The 24496-nt window shown below is 42.1% G+C and overlaps 1 protein-coding gene across 3 annotated transcripts in view; it reads right to left on the bottom strand.

The window, feature by feature from the left end:
* Positions 1–1900: 1900 nt before the first annotated feature.
* Positions 1901–24496, bottom strand: part of Btaf1 (B-TFIID TATA-box binding protein associated factor 1) — a 90730-nt gene continuing 68134 nt past the window's right edge. For 2 of the 3 annotated variants that reach the window (XM_006231332.5, XM_039085850.2), the window contains 14 exons: positions 23843–23991; positions 21870–22022; positions 21573–21694; positions 21320–21487; positions 19867–19944; positions 19302–19431; positions 16691–16832; positions 16472–16602; positions 14965–15090; positions 14107–14259; positions 13110–13321; positions 6775–6934; positions 6194–6364; positions 3334–4842 (listed from right to left, as the gene is read on the bottom strand). In XM_006231332.5, coding sequence (XP_006231394.1) covers positions 4699–4842; positions 6194–6364; positions 6775–6934; positions 13110–13321; positions 14107–14259; positions 14965–15090; positions 16472–16602; positions 16691–16832; positions 19302–19431; positions 19867–19944; positions 21320–21487; positions 21573–21694; positions 21870–22022; positions 23843–23991 — 2039 coding nt within the window. In that variant the 3' untranslated portion in view covers positions 3334–4698. Of the gene's footprint in view, positions 4843–6193; positions 6365–6774; positions 6935–13109; positions 13322–14106; positions 14260–14964; positions 15091–16471; positions 16603–16690; positions 16833–19301; positions 19432–19866; positions 19945–21319; positions 21488–21572; positions 21695–21869; positions 22023–23842; positions 23992–24496 lie in introns of all 3 variants that reach the window. The other variant, NM_001191917.1, reaches the window with a different exon arrangement.

The raw sequence follows: 24496 nt of genomic DNA, 5'->3' as shown, positions 1-24496 counted from the left end.
CATTTCTCAAGGTCATTTTTTGTTGTCCTATAGGGTTCAATGTATATTTTCACATACTTTGTAAGATGTGTACCTGTCTCATGGATTCTGGTGCTCTTACATTTGGAATATTAAAAAATTGAACTTTTGTCAGCATTCAGAAACACCTTGAATATTGACATTTCCCATTAAACTGCTTAAGCTGCCTAGCCTAAGACTTTTGTAGACTCTGGGGATCTACATAGAATGTGCCTTTGTTTACAAGAATAAGGTCTTTTGTTGTTTTCTGAGGAAGGACCCCATGCAGCCTAGGATGGCCTCAAGCTTTCTGCAAAGCCAAAACCTGGCCTTGAACTCTGTAATTCCTCTGCCTCTACTTCCTAATAGCTGGAATTGCAGGTATGTGTGACCATTCCTGACTTTTTAAAAAAAATTTACACGTGTTTTGTGAATGTGTGTGCATACCACCAATGTGGCAGATGTTTAGGGGGATCAGAATCCTCAGGGATCGGAGATGGTTGTGAGCCACCGCATGGGTGGTGGGATGTGAACCTGATCCTCGAGACCAACCAATGCTCTCAACCAATGAGCCCTACTTTTGTCCTTTAGCTGGCCTTACTGTGATAGCTAAAACCTTAAATTCACTGAATTGGCAAAGAAGTGGACATGTACAAGGGATTACATTTTCCTCCGCATATGGTCAGTTTGGGTCAGTTTCTGACATTCACATCTAAGGACTGTATTCTGGAGTTTTGGGCATATCCAGATTGCTGTGCCAAATAAAACACACTATATATTCACATGAGCTACATGCAGCTCCAGGCTTCCTTCTGGTGTGCTGCTTCTGAGATGTGAAACCCGTTGCCCCTTTGTTTCTGTGGTTTTGTCCAGGTTTGATATGACATGTTTTATCAGTCACCTGTGACTTGTCATTAACCCAATCATTTACTATTAAAATATCTTCCCCTTTCTGCAAACAGTGGTTTTGACTGGCAGGTTTTCCTGAATTACTGAAACCATGCCGTGCTCCTCCCATTGGTCTGGTACATGCAATCACAGGAGCCGTGGATGTGCGTGTGGCTGCTGCCTTCGTCTTAAGTCAGAGCCATGCATACAGCTCTCCACACACCTCAGATGTACTAGTTTGCCTGGCTGGCTGGGCCTGCAAGTCTTTTGCAATTGCTGTTTTAAGATCCATAAATAAGGGGCTGGGGATTTAGCTCAGTGGTAGAGCGCTTACCTAGGAAGCGGGCAAGGCCCTGGGTTCAGTCCCCAGCTCCGAAAAAAAAGAACCAAAAAAAAAAAAAAAAAAAAAAAAGATCCATAAATAACTCACTGGCCATTAGCTTTCCCCTAATCAATGGTGCTGAATCACAGCATAGCGTTTCTGCAGGTCATCTTGCAGCTTCTCACCTGAAAACACCAACTTCCGCACTGAATCTCAGTTTGACTTTTCCTTTTTGGGCTCAACTTACCTACTCAACACCTCTCCTTTGAGAGAGGTCTTTGATCAGGTGTCTGGAAATAAACAAATCCGTTGTTTCCCCACTTTCAGCCCTCCCCAAATCTTTTGTCTTCTCCTGCAGAGAATACACTTGGTTGACTGAGATAAACAGGGGCAAGCATGTAGTCAGAGGTGGCCAAGAGCGATTACTTGGAGAGCCACTATAGAGTTTTGATGTAGTACAAATGTGACAGAAGGCTTGGGGGGATCTGGCCAGCAGCTGGATCAGCTAGAAGGCCATGAAGCAGGACAGTGAGATCCAATGCTGGCTGCCTTGGGAGACAGAACCGAAGGCTTGGTGGCAAGCACCTTCACCCAGCGAACAGTCTCTCCAGCTCAGGTGGTTTCTCTCTTTAGAGGTTGTTTCTCTTTTCAGGTTGATAATGCTCAGTGTGACAAGCAAACATTCTCAACTGATTGGTAGCAAAACTCAAGTTTTTATTGTATTGATTCACACTGAATTTTTTTGACATTTGATTACAGACACCCCTGCATTTATAATGTCACTTAATCCCCCCAGTACCATCGGGTCCTGGGAAGTTGAGGTCTGAAGAAGATACAAGGCCAGGTTAGTGGGCAAAACTCAACATAGACATTGTTCTTCCCTGCAAATTCTATTTCGTTGGTTTGTTATCGTTTTGAGACAAGGTTTCTCTGTATAGCCCTGGCTGTCCTGGAACTCACTCTGTAGCCCAGGCTGGCCTCGAACTCAAGAGATCCATCAGGGGTTGGGGATTTAGCTCAGTGGGAGAGCGCTTGCCTAGCAAGCGCAAAGCCCTGGGTTCGGTCCCCAGCTCCGAAAAAAAAGAAGAAAAAAAAAAAATCCATCTACGTCTACCTCCTGAGTGCTGGGATTAACGTCGTGTGCCACCGTGCCTAGCTCTATTGTGTTCGTAGCTGCAGTTTTGTCACTTAAATGGTCATGCTCTCTGCAAGGACTAAGGTGCCTGACCCGGCTGAGTTCTGAGATCAAGTACATTCAAGGGGCATGATGCCACACTGTCACACCTTCAGATGGCACCCCTGGATACTAACATTTGCCCAAACCTCTATAAACCATCTCAATAGAGGACCAAGTAACCAGCTCTCCTCCAAGACTAGGATTTGTGAGTGGTGTGTATAAATTTGACCCAGAACCTTGAATCTTAGGCTTTCCTACAAGAAACAATGTTTGATCAACCCTAAATGTAATTAACAATTTGAAAATTTCAACAGTAGTACAATGGATTCCATGAACCCACAATCCAGTTCAGCACCAACACTACCGTGTATATTTGAGCTCCAAAACCCACACATTTTAAACACATAACTAGTACATAGTCACCCCACACAGCTGGTAACGGGTTTAACACATGCCCTTCCTCAGTAGTGTTCCCCACTGTCGGACGGACACGTACCATACTCTGGGTCATGTGCCTTTGTTGGGAAACGAAAATGTGTGGCTTTACATTTTACAATAAAAGGTTTTTAAAATGTCACTGTTCCTCACAAAAAGGACAAGATGCTTTATCTTGAGAAATTGTTTGCCAGTATGCACATGTACTTTCTGATGAAACCCAGGAACTTTACCTGGCTTCCTGTTGTGACTTTTCAAGTGAGGAGGAAAAACAAAACACTAATATATGGCCTGAATGCTTCTGCCCTTCCTATTTCAACGATAAAACTTCTCCCTGCTTTTAGATATGGAAGTAGCAAACGAACAGTGTATAACAGCATTCAGGTGCACTCTATCTTCTACATGGAATCTACATGGAGTTTTCCTTTTGGTCCTCTATTTGAATACAAACCTTGCATACAAAGTGTGGCTCCAGCAGCCTGTGCGTCTCCCTGTAAACAACACACACCGCACACACGGTACAACTTGATGTTTATTCTTTTGGAATGCTAGGTTCAGCATTACAGGATGGTTGTCAAGGCTACCCGAGTGTGACAGACAGACTTCACATCTGGGTGCTGCGGAGCTCCGAGTTATTAAACAAACCTTGCTCTTGTACAACTGAGGTCTGATGGTTTTAAGTTGATGCCTGGGTGCAGGGCCAGACACAACCTTAGGGATGTTTCTTACCTGTACATACATATATACAAATATATTCCACAAATGTGTGTATACATGGGCATGTATTAATTTACGTGGGGAATTTATAAAATTATATATACATACACATACATGCATATCTATATACAGCTCCCCACCCTCACCAGTGAGCTGCTGAAGTAGCTCGTTAGCTCCGTGCTCGATTATTGCTGTCTGGTATAACTACATGATTTAGTGCCAAAGCCAGACACATTCTCTGGTGTGGGATGGTCACTGTCATATAGACACGTGTATCCTTGTATGCCGTGTATGAAGAGCATTGCTCCCATGTGTCAGGCATGCCCTACCACAGTAAACTGCCTTTACCACGGGGTTCAGGATTTTAAGCAATGTAAAATCTATGTCTGGAAAACTGTGTGTGTTCCTAGTTACAAAATATATATATATTTATATATATATATATATGATTGAAACATACTGAATACATATATGTTCTTTGAATCAGGCTATGTCCTAGCCATTAGATAAATTAAACAGAAACCCACCCTCTAATAGGATGTTAATGGTAGCCTTAAATATACCAGTACCTGCATTTATTGTTTAGTAGACTTTCAAAGTGAATAAATGATGTTAAAGGATTTGAAAAACACTATATGCATCTGCATTAAATATACAAAGGTTGCCACAGGGCCTTGTTCAATTCATTGCTTAACATTTCATGTCATAGGGCTAATATTAAAGTCACTCAGAAATTCTGAAAAGTATGGCTCATTAAGGCTTTTATACAAAAGAAGCCCTACGTGTAATCAATTATAAAAACAAGTACTATTTTAAAGAACACGAATGCATACAAACGCCACAGTACTGGTGATCTCACCGTGGAGAAAGTGACTGTAGAGGCTGTCCCTGCAGAAGCACCTCCTGGTAGCACATGGAGACCTGGCCGCTCCCTTTGTCTGCAGCTAGTCGTCGTGTAAATTTAAACCTTTCACATTAACATGTCATAGTTAATACAGTGCAAATACTTGAGAGTAACTTGTTCCCCAATGAAGCAAGAGGCAGCACTAAGCTGCGTGTTCTCCAGATCTATTTATAACTCAGTCAAGTTCGCCAGAGACTGAGGTCTGCTGAGGTCAGCAGAAGGAACTGAGCTGGCAGCCGCCGCCCCAGCATGCAGCAGTCACTCGAGAGAGCGCATGAAGGTCTCCAGGTTGTACTCGGAATCATACTGCTCGGCGTCCCAGAGGTCACTCAGGTTTTCAAGAACTGATTTCATGCTCGCTTTTCCAGAGGTGGAGCTGTCAGCCTTTTCTGCCTTTCCATCCTAAGGAAACATTGGCAGATAGATAAAGTGAGCTTTCTGTTTTGAGACAGGGTCTCACAGAGCCCTGGCTGTCCTGGAACCCAGAGATCCATCCACCTGCCTCTGCCCTCCAACTGCTGGAATTAGAGATGTGTGCTATCAAACCTGGTTTAATTCAGAAATATCAAAGGTCAAAGGCTATAGCTCAGGGGTTGAATTCCTGAGTTCAATCTCCAACACTGAAAAAGAGAAAGCAGGAAGGACAGAAGCTCAGGTCAGAGTGAGTGTGCTTGCACACCAAGTTCTGTGTTGGACCCCAACAGCACAAACCCAGGCACAGTGGCAGCGTGCCTGTAATCAGGAGTTCAAGGCTAATCTGAGATACATGAGAATTTTCTCAGTCAACCAATCAATAAGATGAGAACAGGCACAAGAGGGAAGGAGGGAGGAAGGAAGACAGGGTCTTGCCATTTGACCCAGGCTGGCCCTTTCTGCCTCTGCTTCCAGCGTGCTGGGATTGCAGGCCTCAGCCACCATGCTCCAATAGAGTAGTAGTTTGATCCCCCACAATAATACTTACTATCTGCTCTAAGTGCCTGTATCATTTTGTATGTGTGTGTATATAACTTCATTTTATCTTAACACCATATAATACAACAGGTGGACATGCTCAGAAGTTAATTTGCCAATTATTAGGAAGCTGGCCCAGCAATGCCCAGCCATGAGTCCCACAGATTCCTGAGACTACAAGATGCCTTGAGACAACTGACTGATGACAATACAGAAGCCAAGACTTCAAACATCTGGTATGGAAGAATTCATGTGAGCCAAAGTGGCCTGATCACAGGATGACTCAGTAAGGCGAAGGCACTCGCCAAGTCTGATAGTCTGAGTGGGGGCCTCAGGAGCCAGACGGCAGAAGGCACCAATTCCAAGAAGTACACTTCGACAGTCCCCTCCCCCACACAGTAAATAAACGTAGTTTTTAAAAATATCAAGTGTTGGAGACGGGAGAGACGGCTCTGCAGTTGTACAGGGCTCAACCACCCTCAACGAGCAGCTCTCAACCATCTTACAACTTCAGCTCCCAAGGATCGAATGCCGCCCTCAGCCTTCACTGGCCCTGCACTCTATGTACACAGTGTCTGTCCGAGGCCATCAGGTCCCCTGAGCCGGAGTTGTAGACAGCTGTGGGCTATCACGTCTGGTGGGTGCTGGGAACTGAATTTGGGTTTTCTGCATGAGGAGCCAGTGTCTCAGCCCTTGTATTCACTATTGTTAATGCTTTTCACTTACTAATCCCTGAGACCGCCACACTCTCACAGTTCCCCACAGACAACCATCAGGACTGATAAAGGTAAGTAAGTTTTACCTTGTCTAGAGTAAACAGGTCGAGAAGCTGGTCAGTCCCCATACTCTGTAAGCTGGAATTTTCTTGGCTAATAACGGTATTTGCAATGTTCATCTTGAATTTCTGCAAGCCCATGATCTTTTCTTCTAGTGTTCCTCTTGTTATCAACCGGTAGACATTAACCACACGTTTCTGAATAAGAAAAACAATTGAACCGTAAAGCAAATTGGTTTGTCAAAAAGGTTTGTCAAGTCAGCCCTTTTTTTTGGTTCTTTTTTTCGGAGCTGGGGACCGAACCCAGGGCCTTGCGCTTTCTAGGTAAGCGCTCTACCACTGAGCTAAATCCCCAGCCCCAAGCCAGCCCTTTTTATTACCTTAACTCTAACTAGTTTTGTCTGCTCCCACAACCCTAAAAATGTTCCCAGGAATTCTAGAACATCAAGACATCGACCCAGGCTTTCACAGCCATGCTAGAAGGTGGGGGTGGGAACATCTCACGGAGGGGATGAGCACCTAGCATCAAAGCAGAACTGGAACCCAGCCTCCCCAGCTCTCCCCAGTGTCTGTCCAGCATTTAGTGGATGGAGTGTTAGAGCATTCACCTGCCCAATACGATGGGCCCGGTCCATGGCCTGTAAATCTCGCATAGGGTTCCAGTCATGCTCCACAAACACCACAGTGTCAGCACCAGTCAGGTTAAGCCCTAGGCCACCAACATGAGTTGTGAGTAGAAGAACATCAATGGATGGGTCATTGTTAAACCTACAAACACAGAGAGCAAAAACGGAATTGGAGTCTTTAATACAATGAAACATACTGTTTTTAAAACCTACTGTCTTAGGGTTTCCACTGCTGTGATAAAATACCATGATCAAAAGCACCTTGGGGGGTTGGGGATTTAGCTCAGTGGTAGAGTGCTTGCCTAGCAAGCGCAAGGCCCTGGGTTCGGTCCCCAGCTCCGAAAAAAAGAAAAAAAAAAGAAAAAAAAAGCACCCTGGGGAGGAAAGGGTTTTATTTGGCATTTAACTCTGAGATCACAGTCCATCATCCAAGGAACTCAGAACAGGAAGTAAAGCCGAAGCCATGAAGGGTGCTGCTCACAACTGCCGGGCTGGCCCCTCACAGCTTACTCAGCAGCCAGGAGTATGGCTGCCCACAGTGAGCTGGGCTCTCCCACACCAACAAGAACATGAAGCACAGGCTGGCCAGAGGCCAAGCTGCTGGGGCATTTTCTCAACTGAGCTTTCTTCAAGCTTTGCCTGCAGCACGGCCATGGCAGGCACGGTTGTTACCCGCTGAGATGCGAGTATCCTTTGACTGTAAATAGACTGTGAGGGTTAAACTCTGATAAGACTTGCAACCACCAGAGAACGAATCAGCTTTGTGTGAGAAGAGGTATTAGAGAGACAGGACTACCTGCCCTAAGTATGGGCGGTCCAATTTACAGGGAGATTGTCGGACTAAATGAAAAGGGAAAACTCAAGCAGACGACCCTGCATTCATCGGATGCAGTGTGACTCACTGCTGCCCTAAGTCCTCCACCACCAACTCTGCCCTTGAATTACAGTCCACGTTTTATATAAAACACAATTTACACATACATATATGCATGCATGCAAATCTGTATCAGAAAGAATTCATTCTAGAGATTATCAGAAATTTCATAAACAGAAATAAGGCCAAACAGGTTAATTTTATATCAGATACAGAATAAGTCATAAAAATACAGATGTTATAATTAAAAACCCAACTATGAACTTTTAAAGTGTGAAGACAGATGAGTGGGGTAGGCCACATCGTCCAGGGCAGGCAGGGGCAAACGTCCAGGACAGCTATAGACACTAGTCTCAGAAGACACTCGTCGGGGCTGGAGAGACGGCTCAGTGGTTAAGAGCACTGACTGCTCTCCCTGAGGTCCTGAGTTCAAATTTCCAGTATCCACATGGTGGCTCACAACCATCTGTAATGGGATCTGATGTCCTCTTCTGGTGCGTCTGAAGACAGCTACAGTGTACTCACATACATAAATAAATCTTTAAAAAAAAAAAAAAAAGAGCAGCCACAGAGATTAGAAGATCTTTCACTGTAACCCACTGTGGAGAAAAAGGGTAATACATAATAACCTAGTCTTACAAACGCGGTTACCAACGACTAAGTCAAGTGAGAGCCTTGCAGAGGAACATGAAGCAGCCTTGCACCCTGTCCCTCATCTCTCACTGGGATGCACAGGACCTTTCTGGGTGCTCTCTCTATTCTCCTGACTAACACAACTGCAAGAAAAGCCAGAGGAGCTGAGGCTGAGAGTCTGGGAGCTTCCATTTGAGCAGCAGCATCTTTGCAGAAAATGAGGCGACTCTGTGGGGTCACCTGGTAAGAAGAGACTGCTGAACCTGACACTGAGTGACTGTGAAGCTGATGCCTATTGGGGGGAGGGGGGGACAGCCCTAGCCCCAGCCCCAGCCCAATGAGAATAAATAGTGGCTCAGTCACAGGCACTTTCTGAACCTCGGATTTCTCTCCAAAACACATGGGACACGGCAGGGAAATTTCCACAGCCCATATGCTGAGGGCTGGGAAAAGGCCAAGGAAGGGCTGACAGGAACTGCCATTAAGCAGAATGAAACCTAAAAGGCCACTTGTTCTGAATTTTCAAAGAGCACACTCACACACACGACACCAGCTTACAATGGAGGCACAAACTGCACCTCACCCATCATCACAGTCTGCTCTGTAGAACAGGGAGCAACTCAAAAACCAAGGGAAAATGTTGATTGATACATTATCCCCGTTCTTCTCTTATCCCTGTTCTTCTCCCTCTAGCCCGTCCTCTCTCCCTCCCTCCCTCCTCTCCAGGCTGGCCTCAAGGACTGCCTTGATTCCTGATCCACTTCCTAAATGTAGGAATTTTAGGCATGCCTGATTGGATTTTTTTTATTTTCCCTGGTCTTTAAAACAAACCACCTAAAAAGGAACAACAAAAACTTTACTCTTGCATGAACATCTCTAATGTCCTTGCTTACATTTTGCATTGCTCAATTAGGTTTTGTTTCTATTGTGTGTTTCTTCAGACATTCTATTGTTAGCCTAGTCTCCTTACAGCTTATCCCCTTTTCAGTCCTTCCTCTATTCCCTCTACATTAGTTTTGTTTTTTACATGTATGAGTGTTTTGCCTGCATCCATGCCTGGAACACCAGGAAGCATAGGTGTTGAATTTCCCCTAGAACTGGAGTTAAAGGTGTTGTGCGCCATGTTGTGAATTCTGGAAATAAACTGGGTCCTCCAAAGGAACAGCAAGTGCTTTTAACCACTGGGCAACCCTCTCCTCTCTTTACTTCTTTATGACTCTAGATGCTCTGTGGATCCAAACCTCCTCCTCCTCCTCTCTACATCTCCCTGCCGTGCCGTGTCCCCCATCCCCAGTTGATCAATACCAACCCTATGATTAGCCCACTTCCCTTCCTAATGTCTACACATCATTGTATGACTGTTCTCTTTATGCCCCCAAAGTTACTGAAGTTAAACAAGCTGGCTGTTTTTAAATGACCAGCTGGCAGCTGTGGTGAGTTCTGCAGTTGCTACATTAGAGATGTTCATGCAAGAGTAAAGTTACTGGAACGGTGCTGGCAGTCATGCCCGATGCCCTACACTGGTATACTGAGGATTTAGCAAGCACCTGCGTTTCTAGCTCACCGAGGAGGAATGGCATCTCAGCCTACTTACTACACACTCGCCCTCCCCGAGTGCTGCAAATACTTAAGCAGAAAGAATATGGTAGGGGAAAAATCTAAAGAAGGGGAAGGAAGAAAATCAAGAATCATGGACAAAACAGGATGAACCCTGTGAAAAGTAGCAATTCTACAAAAGCAGATACCAAGGAAAATGAGCCAGGTCAAATTCAAAAGACTCAAGAGTTTAGTGAGGTCAGAGAGGACACAAGTGAACTTCTAAACATATCTAAAAAGCAACAGTTGAGACGAGGAAGCCGACGTAAGATATGAAGCAGGAATTCAATAAAGAAACAGAAACAGTGCAGTCAAGGATTACAATTAGTTTACCAGGTCTGCAGAGAAAGTACTTTTACCAGCTGAGCCACATCATTAAGCCTCAAATTCAAAATTCAGAAATGAAAAGCTAAGTCAAATGAAAAACTCAGTAAAAAGATTCAGAGACTGGAGGGCATTGAAGTCAGAGTATCAATGACAGAGGGAAGTGAGAATATTCAGATACTGACAGTCAGGAGGTATGAACAGAGCTGAAGAACCATGGAACTAAAAGACCAGATTTACTACCGCACCCAGACAATGTTCTCAGTAATCACAGTGGAAACTCCCCAAATTGAGGTAAAGAAACGAACACCCAGATTGAGGCTGCACTCAGGGCCAGACGGAGGAGGAGATCATCAAAACTGCAGGGGCAGCAGTGCGCACAGAAGGTGCACCAGATTGCATCACAGCCGTTTCTGAGTGAAGAGAGGCCAACCTGCACTCAGTAACAAGGTCTCTATGCACACTCTCACCCACAGGTGATCCTGAGGAAAAGCATACACAATGCAACAAGGCATAAGAGAAAAACTTAAATGTCTGCGGTCAGATGAAAATGAGAACTCTCCAAAACCTCTGAAACAATGAAAACAGCCCGAAGAAGGACGTGTAGAACTCCAAGTGCGCGGGGCTGGGGATTTAGCTCAGTGGTAGAGCACTTACCTAGGAAGCGCAAGGCCCTGGGTTCGGTCCCCAGCTCCGAAAAAAAGAACCAAAAAAAAAAAAAAAAAGAACTCCAAGTACGCACATTAGAACCCCAGAGCCGCCGACAGCTCCACCAGTAACAACATGGTAGAAGGACAGAACTGACTCTAGAGTTGTACTCTGACAGACATAGACAGACAGACCTGCACGCACGTGCGCGCACACACACACACACACAATCACCTGCCTGTTGTGCTCTTAAACCCTAAGTACACAGAAAAAAAGAAACAAAGGTAAATTAAACTTAAAATCTAATAAAAAAATAGTGAAAAATATGGCTCTCTGAAAAGATACACAAAACCAACAAACAACCAAATTACAACAGAAAGCTAAAGAACCTTTAAATTAACAAAATCAGAGCTACAAAAAAGAAAATGTACCAACAAAATTCAGATTAGTATATACCCTAAAACTACTGTAATTCAGAAAGTAAAAGAAATGAATATTTCTAGACAATATACTGAAACTCAAGTGGATAAGCACCATAAATATATAACAAGCAATAAAATATATCACAATTAATAGAGCCCAGGTCCAGATGGCTTCACTGAACTCTATGAGACATTCAAATGAGAAGCTACACCAGCATTCATCAAGCTGATTCATAACAAAAAGCAAAGACTTGGCACCAACCTTTTTAAAAGCTAGTATTATTGATATCAAAACAGTTAATAACAAAAATTATATTCTCTATGATGACCATAAGATACAAAAATTCTCAATAAAATACTTGCAAATCAAATTAAGTAACATTGGGAAGATGGTAGTCAAGATGGCTTCATTCCAGGGGTTGGCTTAACATACACAAAACAATGGATGTAATTCATTACATAAATAGACTCTAGGATAGAAATCAAATAATTACTTCAAATAGGTGCAGAGACGCTGGACAAAATCCTCAATCCCTTCATGGGATTGAGAAAAACTCAAGAGAAAAACTAGGAATAAAACAAACATCTCAATGTGATAAAGGCTGCATATGACAGATTTACTCAATGGGAGAAAACTGAGACCATTTCTCTAAGGCCTGGACAAGCAAGGGGTATGCGTTCTCCCTGTAATGAAGAGCAGTGACACAGAAAGGAAACAGGGACGCAAAGAGTACGGGAAGTCAGAGGTTTCCTCTGTTTGGCTTCTAGTAGATGATTTAATTTTATCTTGGACTTGGGCTGGAAGATGGCTTAGTGGTTAAAATGCCTGAATTCAAGCCCTCAACACCCACGTCAAAGATAGGTGAGTCCTGGGCAGACCAGTAGGTCTAGCCTCAACAGTGAGCTCCAGGTTCAGGGATAGACGGTCTCCTAAAGTAAAACAGAGACGTGCAAGTCTGTGTACACACACATGCACACACTCAAGATTCCATCATAAAACTGTCAGATCTCACAAACTTTTAAGCAGAGAAGCAATTAAAAAAACCTATATTAAAAATCAGTAGCATTCCCACGTATCAGTAACAGACATGCTAAGGAAGAAAAGAAACAGTCTTGGAGGACCCTAACATAGGAGATTAAGGAACTCTACAAAGAAAATTATCTATCTGTTGTTCGTATATGGAGACAGTGTCTCTCTATGTAGCCCTAGCTTTCCTGGAACTTGGTATGTATACAAGGCTGGTGCTGAACTCACAAAGATATGTTTGCTCTGCCTCCCATCTGCTTCCCAGATGAGTTGGTTTGCTGTTTGTTTTTAGCAGAGCAGCAGTAGCCAGGACAGAGATTTTAGCTAAGTTACCTATTTCCTTGCTTTCATTCTGACCCCAACAACAGAGGAAGAAAGCGGTTATCTAAGATTCCATTCTGCTCTTCTTCTTCTGATTTCCTAATACAATCACTAGTTTCCTCACACAACTTTTTTTAAAAAAAGATTTATTCATTTAATGTATGTGAGTACACCGTGGCTGTCTTCAGACACACCAGAAGAGGGCATCAGATCCCATTACAGATGGTTGTGAGCCACCATGTGGTTGCTGGGAATTGAACTCAGGACCTCTGGAAGAGCAGTCGGGTGCTCTTAACCGCTGAGCCATCTCTCCAGCCCCTCACACAACTTCTGTAGTTCTGTATTAACAAAATTTACTGGGATTGGATTACCCAGTAACACACCTACAGGTATTTACCCAAAGAACACATTACGGGAGGCAAAGGCCTTCCTGAACAACTGATGAGGCAGCAGAGCAGAGGGGACTGCTTACCGGGACACAATGGAGTGCCTCTGTCCAGGAGGTATGCTGCCATCCAGTCTCAAGTAAGTGACAGAGGGCAGGTGAGGCTTGAGCAGATCATGTTCTACTATATCGAGCATGCTTTTAAGCTGACAGAAGATCAGTATTCTGTGCTGTGCCACAACAGACTCTGTGCCGCTCTCCGAAGAAGTGCCATTTCCCAAGCCACAGTCCAACAGCAACTGGGGAGAAAGCACCACACTCCATTCAACAGAGGCAGACAACAAGTATTTGCTACTACATATGCTACCTACTGCAAGTTTCCTATTGAAAGAAAAGGTTAAATATATCTGTCACATGTATCAGCCCATTAGTACTTGGGGCTACAACTGACCGCCCGCTTGCTTCTCCCTTCAGTTAATGTTAATTGAGGCAACACAGGTGTTCCAAACAAAAGCTATGAAGTCACTTCCTGAAAGAAGGGATCATGTACAATGATTCATATTTTTAATCTCAATACTGAGAAAAGCAGGGAGATCTGTGAGCTCGAGGCCAGCCTGGACCAAACAGTAAACTAGAAGCCAGCCAGGACAACACAGTGAAACCGTCTCCAAAATAAAATAAAATAAAATAAAATAAAATAAAATAAAATAAAATAAAATAAAATAAAATAAAATTTAAAAAGCCAGTCAAAACACAACACTGTCTGATTCCATTTACATGAAGCAGCTACAGAGGGAGTCACAGAAAGCAGGTTTAGTAGTGTGAGTGACTGCTCGAAAGGCGATGGCTCTGGGTTGCAGACTACTCAGGGACTATAATCACGGCTGCCGTACCACACTGTGAACATAATGTCAGAACTGCACAGCTAAAATGGTATGTCATTTTTTAAGAAAGCTATAAAAAAATTTGTAATCCAGATTTAGAAATACGGTAAATGGTAAACACATCAATAATCTTGGGGAACAGCTATGTGCTCTAATATTATATATTAGGAACATTATTTTATCATTACAGACATACATACTTGTTTCAGGGCTGAGAGCTTAGGGGCGTGTTGGATATCATGAAGGGAAGAATTCTGAACTGCCAGCTTTTCAGTAGTATTCTTGAATTCTGGATGCTGAGGTGTTAAGACCAATGCCGGATGGTTGCAGAGTTTACGTAAATATTGCAAAGCCTTTAAAAGGGAAAAACAACTATGTAAGTGCGTTTTCATAGACAGACGCATTTGCAATTTGTATCCTTTCCTCCCTATTGCATTTGTCAGTGTTCAAGAACCAGTTCAGAGCAAAATGGCTCAGCCCATAAACCATCTGCCACATGGGGACCAAAGTTAAGATCCCTAGAACCCACATTAAAAAAGAAAACAAGAAACTCTGAGTGGACACGGGGAGTGCCTGCAATCCCAGTGCATAGTAGAAGAATATTAGGGACCCCTAGTCAGATAAGCCTGAACAGCAAGCTTTGAGGCTCAACAAGAGAGTCTCTCATTATACAATGTGGAGAATAATCCAGAAAAATACTAGCCGGGTGTGGTGATGCACACCTTTAATCCCAGCACTTGGGAGCAGAGGCAGGCAGATCTCTGAATTTGAGGACAGCCTGGTCTACAGAGTGAGTTCCAAGACAGCTAGGGCTACAGAGAAACTCTGTCTTGAAAAACAAAAGACGAAAAAAAAAGATGCTAATGTCAGCTTCCAGATGTGCACATACAGATGTGCACCTACACTGCATTGCATGTACTTCATTATTTTCTGAAGAGTAAGGTCCTTCATTGTAAAGCCTTCTTTCATGCAGTACAAATGTGTGTTACACTCGGTAAGGAAGATGAGCTGCCCCCATTAAGGAACTCTAATCTGTAAGGGCAGTCTGTGACCTCTACCTGGAACACGTGACCTGTAGCTTTCAGCTTTGGTTTTTCAGTTTCTTCTGAGAGTGCAGCAGAAGACACAGTCTCATCAACATCACACTTGGCACGCGACTTAGCAAAATCTTCATAAAGCTGAACCTGTGAATTATCCCAGGGAAACAGTTAATATATATATCTAGGAAAAGTTGTGTGTGTGTGTGTGTGTGTGTGTGTGTGTGTGTGTGTGTGTGTGTGTGTGTGAGAGAGAGAGAGAGAGAGAGAGAGAGAGAGAGAGAGAGAGAGACGCACGCATGCGCGCACACACGTCCCTGTCAGGAACAGTAAATTAAACCAGTCTTTATAAATGAATGCAAACTAAGACACCACTACCTCATTATTGATATTAGAGATAATTCACTCCATCTGTATGTAAGTTCCTTAAAGTTAAATTTATAGAAAAAAATTAAAAATTAATGTGTTAAAGTTCAGCTGCCAAGTATTACACACACACAAACACTAAATTATTCCTCCATTCAGGAAAATAAATTATCAATAAAAGGGAGTCAAATCCATTACAAGTAAATGAGAAAAATCTTTTTTTTTTAATCACACAGGTATTAAAACAAGCCCTTACCAGTCCCTTCTGAGACTAGAGTTTAGAAGAACGAATGTTACTGCTAACGTAACATACTACCGTGTACTAACATAAGGACAAGGAAATAAAATCTATCAAGGATGTTAGAACAAAACTCATAGAACACAAAACCATAAATAATAAACAAAGGCAAAATGTCACTTCCCTCTGGAATCCTCTTCTTCTAGATTACTTAAATGTGGTTTCTGCCTATACTATAGTACTATCATTAGAATATTACCACCATCCCCACCCCCAGCAAAGGGCAAAAGTACCCCATTACTCGTAAGACATTTCTTTCAAGAGATCATTTTCTTTTCTTTTTTTACACAGAGAGATGGGCTCTCTCTGTGTAGCCCTGGCTGTCCTGAAACTCACTCTGTAGAGCAGGTGGTAGGCACAGAAGAACCAGAGCTCCCTGCCTGTCAGTCAGGGAGTCCCAATTCCAACACTGATCACTCTCACCTTCTTTCTGACCTGGGTTCTAGTAAGCTTTCTTTCAGTCAACAATAGCCCCAAAGCTTGGATATGCCTAAGAGAAGTCATAGTGCTTTCTTTAAGTTAAATATCTTAGTGAGTAAGTGGGGGTGGGGGAGCTTACTTGGTAGTTTAGGGCCAGAGTCCAAAGGATTAGTCCCTTACATCTGGAGGGGTGAAGAGCATTGATCTCTATCTTTAGAGAAAGTACGCTGCCCCTTTCTTTGAAGGGAAATGCTCTAGACTCCTCCACTAGAGTGAGACGTAGTTCATGTTTATACTTTACCATTCACAGCAAGACTTAAGGAAATCTGTCCAGAAAGTCACCAAATAAACTGGAGAATTTAATTATCAATGGGCATCTGATAAAACTAAAGGCTGTCCTGCTAATAAGAATCTATCAACAGCTACCATGACCACATTCCTAACCTGGAGAGGGCTAAGAGTACAGTAATAGTCTTGAATAATTTTAGGTGGAAGATCCTGCAAAACATCTTCTTTCATTCTTCTGAGAAGGAATGGCAGAACTTGGCGGTGCAGTGCATCCATGGCAAGAACACCTGTCAACAGTGAGAACACAGCTTTAAATGTCTAACACATTTAAATGTTTAACACATGACCACGGGACTTACTGTGATTCTTTCTTACCTGCTTCTTGCTCTCGACTGGAGCTTCGTGCATCCCTACTCGCTAATATAGGTTTGCCATATCGAGCAGCAAACTGGCGTTCAGTACCCAAAAATCCAGGCATAAGGAAATCAAATAATGACCACAACTCCAAAACATTGTTCTGAACAGAAAAAGAACCACCAGTTACCTTTTGTTTTGGAAAACATCATTCCTGGTAGATCTGGGTCCTAATGTGCCTTCCCACTTTTTCTTCTTCAGAAACCTTAGCAGCCCAGGCTCTGCCTCAGCACCCTCAGCTACTCTCTAACATGGACACCCTTCTAATCCCACTAAAGCTCTGCAGAGCAGAAACCCACCTGACAGCTTCAAAACTAGAGTAGGGGAAGAGAAAAGAGATGACCTTTTAATTAGACAAAACCTCAAACCTTCTGATGTCTCAATCACATACAAGTAGTAACCTATTTAAAATCTAAAATAGGGCATGTGCCTTTAATCCCAGCACTTGGGAGGCAGAAGCAGAGCTAAGTGGATCTCTGTAAATTCAGGGTCTACCTGGTTAACAGAGTGAACTCCAGGACATCCAGGGATTCACAGAAAAACTGTCTCGAAAAGCCAAAATTATGATGATGATGATGATGATGGTGATGGGAATAGCAATAAAATCTAAGTTTTTCCTATCCCCTTTTAATGCACTTTAAAACAGACACACACCAAAAACAACTTAGGACTAGGGATTTAATTCAGAATTCACACTTGTAAAATCATTACGGTCCTCGGTTTAATCCCTAATACAACAACACAGTCTCTCTCTCTCTCTCTCTCTCTCTCTCTCTCTCTCTCTCTCTCTCTCTCTCTCACACACACACACACACACACACACACACACACACACAAACACACACACACACACACACTCACACATATACACACACTCAAACAAAAACAGCCAACAAAACTTCTAGTAGGTCTAGAAAAATTTGTAAAAGAAAAGCTTATCTTTAATGATTATTAAAATATGCACCCTTTACTAAACTAACTATACTGTAAAACTCAGAACACTCTTTTTCTTACTTTTTATTTTTATTGAGACAGTTTTTTTTATAGCCCTGGCTGTTGTAGAACTAGCTATGTAGATCAGGCTGGCCTCAAACTCACAAAGCTCTGCCTGCCCCTGCGTGAGGAGTGCTGGGGTCAAAGGGTTGTGCCACAACGTACATGTGGCACGCCTCTGAATCCCAGCACGTGGGAAGCTGAGGTAGGTGAAACTAATTTGAGAACAGCTATATTACTACACAGTAAAATTCTGCCTTGAAAAAAAAATCATTAATTTTTAGAGGCAGAAAATATGATTCTACTAATTGGAGAATAAGGTAATCTTCCTACCAAAGGTAGCTATCTAGGCCAGATATGAACACTGGCTGAAGTTTTCACACCTCATTTCTAAGATGGTTCTAAATTTTCACTGCTGAATCAGATTTCTAGGTAACTACAGAAGTAGAATGGTCAGGGTAGGATCAGATTTGTTTTATTCATCAAACAAGTGTTATTCAAATAGCCTAAAACTAGAATTTCAATATGACCTTTAATAAACCTTGACCTGTTTAAAGAGGCAAGTGGATCTGTGAGCTCGATCTATAGCTTGATCTGTATTGAGCTGTGGGCTGGTCTCAGCTATATAATGGCAAAAGAGATGGGACACCTGAGATGTAGATCAAGAGTTAAAAAAGAGTGCTGCTGGGGTTGGGGATTTAGCTTAGCGGTAGAGCGCTTGCCTAGCAAGCGCAAGGCCCTGGGTTCAGTCCTCACCTCTGGAAAAAACAAAAAACAAAACAAAACAAAAAAAAACAAAAAAACAAGACAAAACAAAAAAAAGAAAGAAAGAAAGAAAGAAAGGAAGAAAGAAAGAAGGAAAGGAAGAAAGAAAGAGTGCTGCTCTTACAGAGGACCCACATTCAATTCCCAACACCTACATAGTGGCAACAAGCTACAACTCCAGTACTGTGCAATGTGACACCCTCCTCTGATCTCTATGAGCTCCCTAAACACAGTACACAGGCAAAACACATAAAATTAAAATTCTATAAATCTAATTAATCTAATAATCTAATTAATTATGGTCAGGCAATGGTGAAGCACACCTTTAATCCCAGCACTTGGGAGGGAGAGGCAGGTAGATCTCTGTGAGTTTGAGGTCAGCCTTATCTACAGAGCAAGTTCTAGGACAGCCAGGGCTATATAAAGGGATCCTGTCTCCATAACCCAAAACAAGAAGAAAAAAAAGATTAATTATGAAAGGCCAGGTGTGGTCATGCATATCTGTAATCCCAGCATTCAGGAAACAGAGGCAGGGGGATTACAATGAATTTAAAACCAGCTTGGTCTATCTAGTGGATTTCAGACCAGCCAGGGCTACATAGTAAGACTCTGTCTTAAAACAAAAACAAAACCAGACAAAACCAAACCAAACGTGTCTGCTACTGCCACATAACAAACGAGCCTCTACAAAAACAATTTAACTACTAGAAAATTTTTTGGTCATCTTTGTAAACTAAAAGACTCCCTTAATTTCCATGCCACATGGCAAGTTTATTATTTCTGTTTTAAAATAGGAAGAACTGTAAATAATTACCTGGATTGGTGTTCCAGAAAGAATAATCCTATAGTTAGCAGTCAGTTGTTTTACTGCTTTTGACAATTTGGTTTTTCCATTTTTTATGACATGGCCTTCATCAAGAATACAGTAGTTAAATTTAATATTCCTAAGGAAAAATAAATAAAAATTGTTATCCATCCTTTCCTACATGTCAGATATTATAGGAACAATCTTAGAATCCAAAAAAATTAAGTATTTTCAATTTCGATATCAAATGTTTTTCTTTTTCTTTTGCTCAAAGTATTTCATGGACATAGAGAATACAGACAAATCTACAATTATGATGTAAATGAATATATGGACTCTAAGATATATTATATACATAGCCATAACCCAGAGCAAAACATCATGTACCAGCAGCCTGAAAATACCTTTTTGCTTTTTCCTAGCAAAGTTTTAAAATTCCAATTGGCATGCATCCACTGCAAAGAGTGATAGTTTGGCTGACATTTTCACACATGTATGTCAGGTATACTGATTATACTCCGCATCCACTTATCCTTCCTTACCCTCCCTCTCTAGAGAATATTTGAATTCTTACCTAAAAAAGTCTATGTCATTCCTCACAACATCATATGAGGCTACTATCAGATTATGCCTTTTTACTTGATGTTGCAACCTTTAAAGAAAATAAGGAAAGAAAACAGGAATCATTAACTTCCTAATGCCATTTTATTTTGTTTTTTTTGTTTGTTTGTTTGGTTGGGTTTTGTTTTTTTTCCTTTTTTTTTTTTTTTTTCCGGACCTGGGGACCAAACCCAGGGCCTTGTGCTTGCTAGGCAAGCGCTCTACCACTGAGCTAAATCCCCAACCCCTGGTTTTGTTTTTTGAGACAAGGTTTCTCTGGGTAGCCCTGGCTGGCCTTCAACTCGGAGATCTGACTGCCTCTGTTTCCCGAACTGGGATTAAAGGCTAGAGATATGAACCAAGACAGCTACCACATTCGTCTTCATACAATTTCAGTAGTGTAACTGCAGCTACTATTATAGTGTAACTCTGTAAAGTGTTTCAATCTGCCTGCTGAGCACTAACTTTACTCTGCACACATGGATGCTACCCCATTCTTTATGACGATCATTTGATATTTGGCTCAGAAAAAAAGATAAGCACCTAACTCAAAATATAGCAAGAGTTTTGCCAGGATCTCTTCTGGGTCACATTAATCCCTTTGGCATTCAGGCTAAATGGGGTCATCAACCCTGTATTCTCATAATGAATAAAACGACGAGGCTGCAGAGCTAGGCTGAACTATTCACAAGATTATATCCAAGAGCATGATTAACAGCCAGGCTAGCATGTCCCGGACTGAGACCTCTGAAAGAGGAACTACGGTAATGGAGCTAGGAGAATGTGGTCAGCGACACAGTCGAAGTGACCTTTGACTTAGGACCTAGGCTTTACACTGACCTCCAAAATGTAGACCTTAGCACAGTGATCATCAACCTTCCTGATGCTGTGACCCTGCAATACAGTTCCTCAGGCTGTGTGACCCCAGCCATAAAATTACTTAATTGCTACTTCATAACTGTAATTTTGCTACTGCTATAAATTATATTGTAAATACCTGATATGCAGCTAACAAAGGGGTGGTAACCCACAGGTTGAGAACCAGTATCTGAGAGGGTGACTGTGAGTACAGACTTGTTGCCATGACAGTAGTATATCTACAACAGCCACTATGAACCAAAAGTACATATACAGAAAGCGAAGGAGAAGAACAGGAAACTGAGAAAATATGGAGAGAATGGAATAAAAGAACAAAGAGGTGCTGTGGCCACAAGAGAGCACACAGGGTGGACATGGCTGCTGCTAGTTTCTCAGACTTAGTGCCACAATGGGTTCAAGTCCTTCATTCTGGTGAGCTTCACTGTTACCTTCTTACCATTTTCTTAAAGCTGGATTTCTATGGGTCTAATTATAGAACTAACTACAGTTATAAATTTTCTGTTTCCAAAAGACTTAAACTATGAGCCTTTTAGTTGCACAGCTCTTACCTTATCCTTTCAGTGGGAGGGCCAGTATAATGCAATGGGTTGAGATATTCTCTGGAGCAGAATTTACCTACTTCATCCACCCAATGGCCTGTTAATGTCGGTGGGCAAACCACCAAGGAAGGAAGTGGCATACATTCTGCCAGTTTCGATCTTGCATATTCCTGGGCCCTTTACAAAGGAAAAAGCACGTAAGCAACTTGTTCTCATGGATCAGGCTTCAGCAGCTTTGTTCTGAAATACTGTTTGTAGTCACCTCTGACAATGGTCGCCGGCTAGGATGCAGATGGACTGCAGTGTTTTCCCTAAGCCCATGTCGTCACATAGAATCCCATGAAGCTTATACTTATTGAGAAAGGCTAACCAGTTCACACCATCCTAGAAGGTTGAGGAGAGACGGGAAAACTTTAAATGTAAGCAGAGCATGAGAATCTTTTTCTTGTAAAATGTATTTGTATGAACCTAGATAAATTAAAACAGGGCACTAAACCTGAGACTTCATACGTCGAAAGAAAAGGTGACTTTACACTTACAAGATGGAGAGCAAACTTACCTGCTGGTACTTCCTAAGCTCAGCATTGATTGGCACTGGGATCTTGTAATTTTCTAGCTTCTTCCCATCTAACAACTGCTCTAAAAAGTGTCGCTCTTTTGCCTTCAACTGGATTAATTCTTCTGACATGTTTGGAGGGTCCGGAATGCCTGCCTAAAATAGGTTTTTAAGATGTATTAAAATCAGGCTTGAGAGTTATACACAGCTCATTTGTTAAGTGCTTGACTAACATGCAAAAAGCTGAGTTCAATGCTAGCATTGCACGAAACTACACCCGTATAATCATAGCATCCAGGGGTTGAAGGCAAAATTCAAGTTCACGTTCAGCTACAGAGAATTCGAGGTCAGCAACGTAAGAACTTCTCCCAAAAAGAAGAATTAACTAATGCTTGTTCTTTGTGTGGGGGATGGGATAAGGAAAGAGAAGGTTGTCGACAAGACCTTGAATTCATTAGACAGTCTATGCCATTTACTAAAATTTTCCATCCTGAAATGTTATCACAATAATTTGTTTTACTCAGGCAAACACACACACACAGAAAAACATAATATAATACATAAAACATAAAAATAATAAAGACTTGATAGTAAATAAATCTAAAGATTTTAAAAGATATTAAAAGTGTTTGAAGAATTAGACAAAAAAACCCATAGAACTTTAATTTGCAATAAGCGTTAATAGAGAAACAAAGAAATGCAACCTACTTTACATACTATATTGTTATTAATCACTATCAGCTTCACAGAGTTCTGAAGTCTTCAGATACTGAATCTTAAAATACGATTAACTAAAAGTTCTGGTAAACCTCCCAAGCTTTCTGTTTTATAACAAAGGAGGGACTGTGCACTGCAATCATTTTGTTAACACCTGCACACTTCAGTGAAAACTGCTTGAGCCTGAGAGAGTCTACCAAGAGCACCAAATGTCCGAGTGACATTTAACCTCACCAGCCACCTTCATCTAGGCAGGCCCTTGCTGAGCTGGTGAAAATGGGAAGAGCTATTAAATCTCATCCTTGAGCATGAGACAAATGTGAAATATACAGCACACTTCTGACCTATTCAAAATATATTAGGGGGCCACACCTGTTTAACTGTTTGCTAAACTAGCCTCTTTTTCCCCTAAATAATTTAAACGCATCGGTATTCCACTAAATTCTTTGTCATGCTGTGATGCTCAGACATGCCCTGACTGTATCCAGCCTTATGTTTCAATGTTGACTTGACAGACTGTGTCTTCATGCCTGCACAAAGGCCAAAGGAAGATATCAGGTGTCCTGCTGTGTCACCCTCTAACATCATCATTCCTTCAGTCTCTCACTGAACCTGAACCAGAGCTAGATGGCAGTCAGCAAGCCCAGTGATCTTCCTGTTCCCGTCCCTCAGTCAGAGTGACAGACTGAGCCTAGCCACATCTAGTTTTTATGTGAGTTGTGGGGATTCAAACTCAGGTCCTCATATTTGTGCAGCAAGTATTCTTAGCCACTGAGTCAGCCTCTCAGCCAATCATACTCGAGATAAACATTTCTGAGCTAAGGAGTGTAGCTCATTGGTAGAACACTTACCCACCAGTACGAGGCTTATGTTCAATCTCCAGTACCATAAAAACATTTAAATCCAAAATATTTACAATTATTAACTTTGAATCACCATACAATTATTATTCTCTTAAGACAAGTTTTTACCCATGCAAACCTAAAAAAACTACACCACAAAGCAGGGGTGTACTTGTGACTGGGACACACCACAGTGCATCAGCCTGAGGTCTCCTGATGGGGTGGGCTGGAGCCAACTTCAGAACTCTGACCTCCATCACAGGCACATACAGCCCCGAGACACACACACACACACACACACACACACACACACACACACACACACACACACACACTCTAGATCTTTAAAAATAAGAAGTTACTACTATGAGGTTATACACAGCACTGCACTCATGAACCCAAATCTCTCCCACTTACCTCGAGTGGCATCAGTCTAATCAGTGTTGCAAAGCACTGAGTAGCCATGAATCTCACACTGTCTGTCTGATCACTCATTCTTCCCAACACAGGAACAACTAAAAGGACAATGTATGGGACAATGCCAACATCCAATTGTTCCATAACACCTGAGTAAGTCATCAAGGAAATTTCACAATAGTTCCCAGGTACACATTTTCAGGTACTAGTATACGAAGAGTGTGACTTCAACATTAAAAGTCTCTTTCTAGGCATATGCACACATGTATATAAATTACCCTGACTACTTTATGTTGTTATTTACAGACTATCCTGTAAGTCTAGAATGGCCTTTAACTCTTGATTCTTCTGATTCTACCTTGAATGCTAGGATTGCAGATGGATGGCATCCTGCCAGGCTCAATGCAGTGACTTCTGTTAGCAATCATAACTATATTTGCATGTGCACTCTTATAAAAGCACTATGTAACTATCACAATTAAAAATATAAAACCGAAAGTCAGGCAGTGGTGACACACACCTCTGATCCCAGCACTCAGGAGGTAGAGACAGGCACATCTCTGAGTTCAAGACTAGCCTGGTCTATACAATGAGTTCCAGGATTACATAGAGAAACCCTGCCTCGAAAAATCAAAAACAAACAAAGCTAGGGGT

The sequence above is a fragment of the Rattus norvegicus genome, chromosome 1 (assembly GCF_036323735.1).
Source record: "Rattus norvegicus strain BN/NHsdMcwi chromosome 1, GRCr8, whole genome shotgun sequence".
Lineage (NCBI taxonomy): Eukaryota > Metazoa > Chordata > Mammalia > Rodentia > Muridae > Rattus > Rattus norvegicus.
The sequence above is the reverse complement of the archived record's forward strand: the minus strand, read 5'-3'. Positions and strand labels throughout refer to the sequence as shown.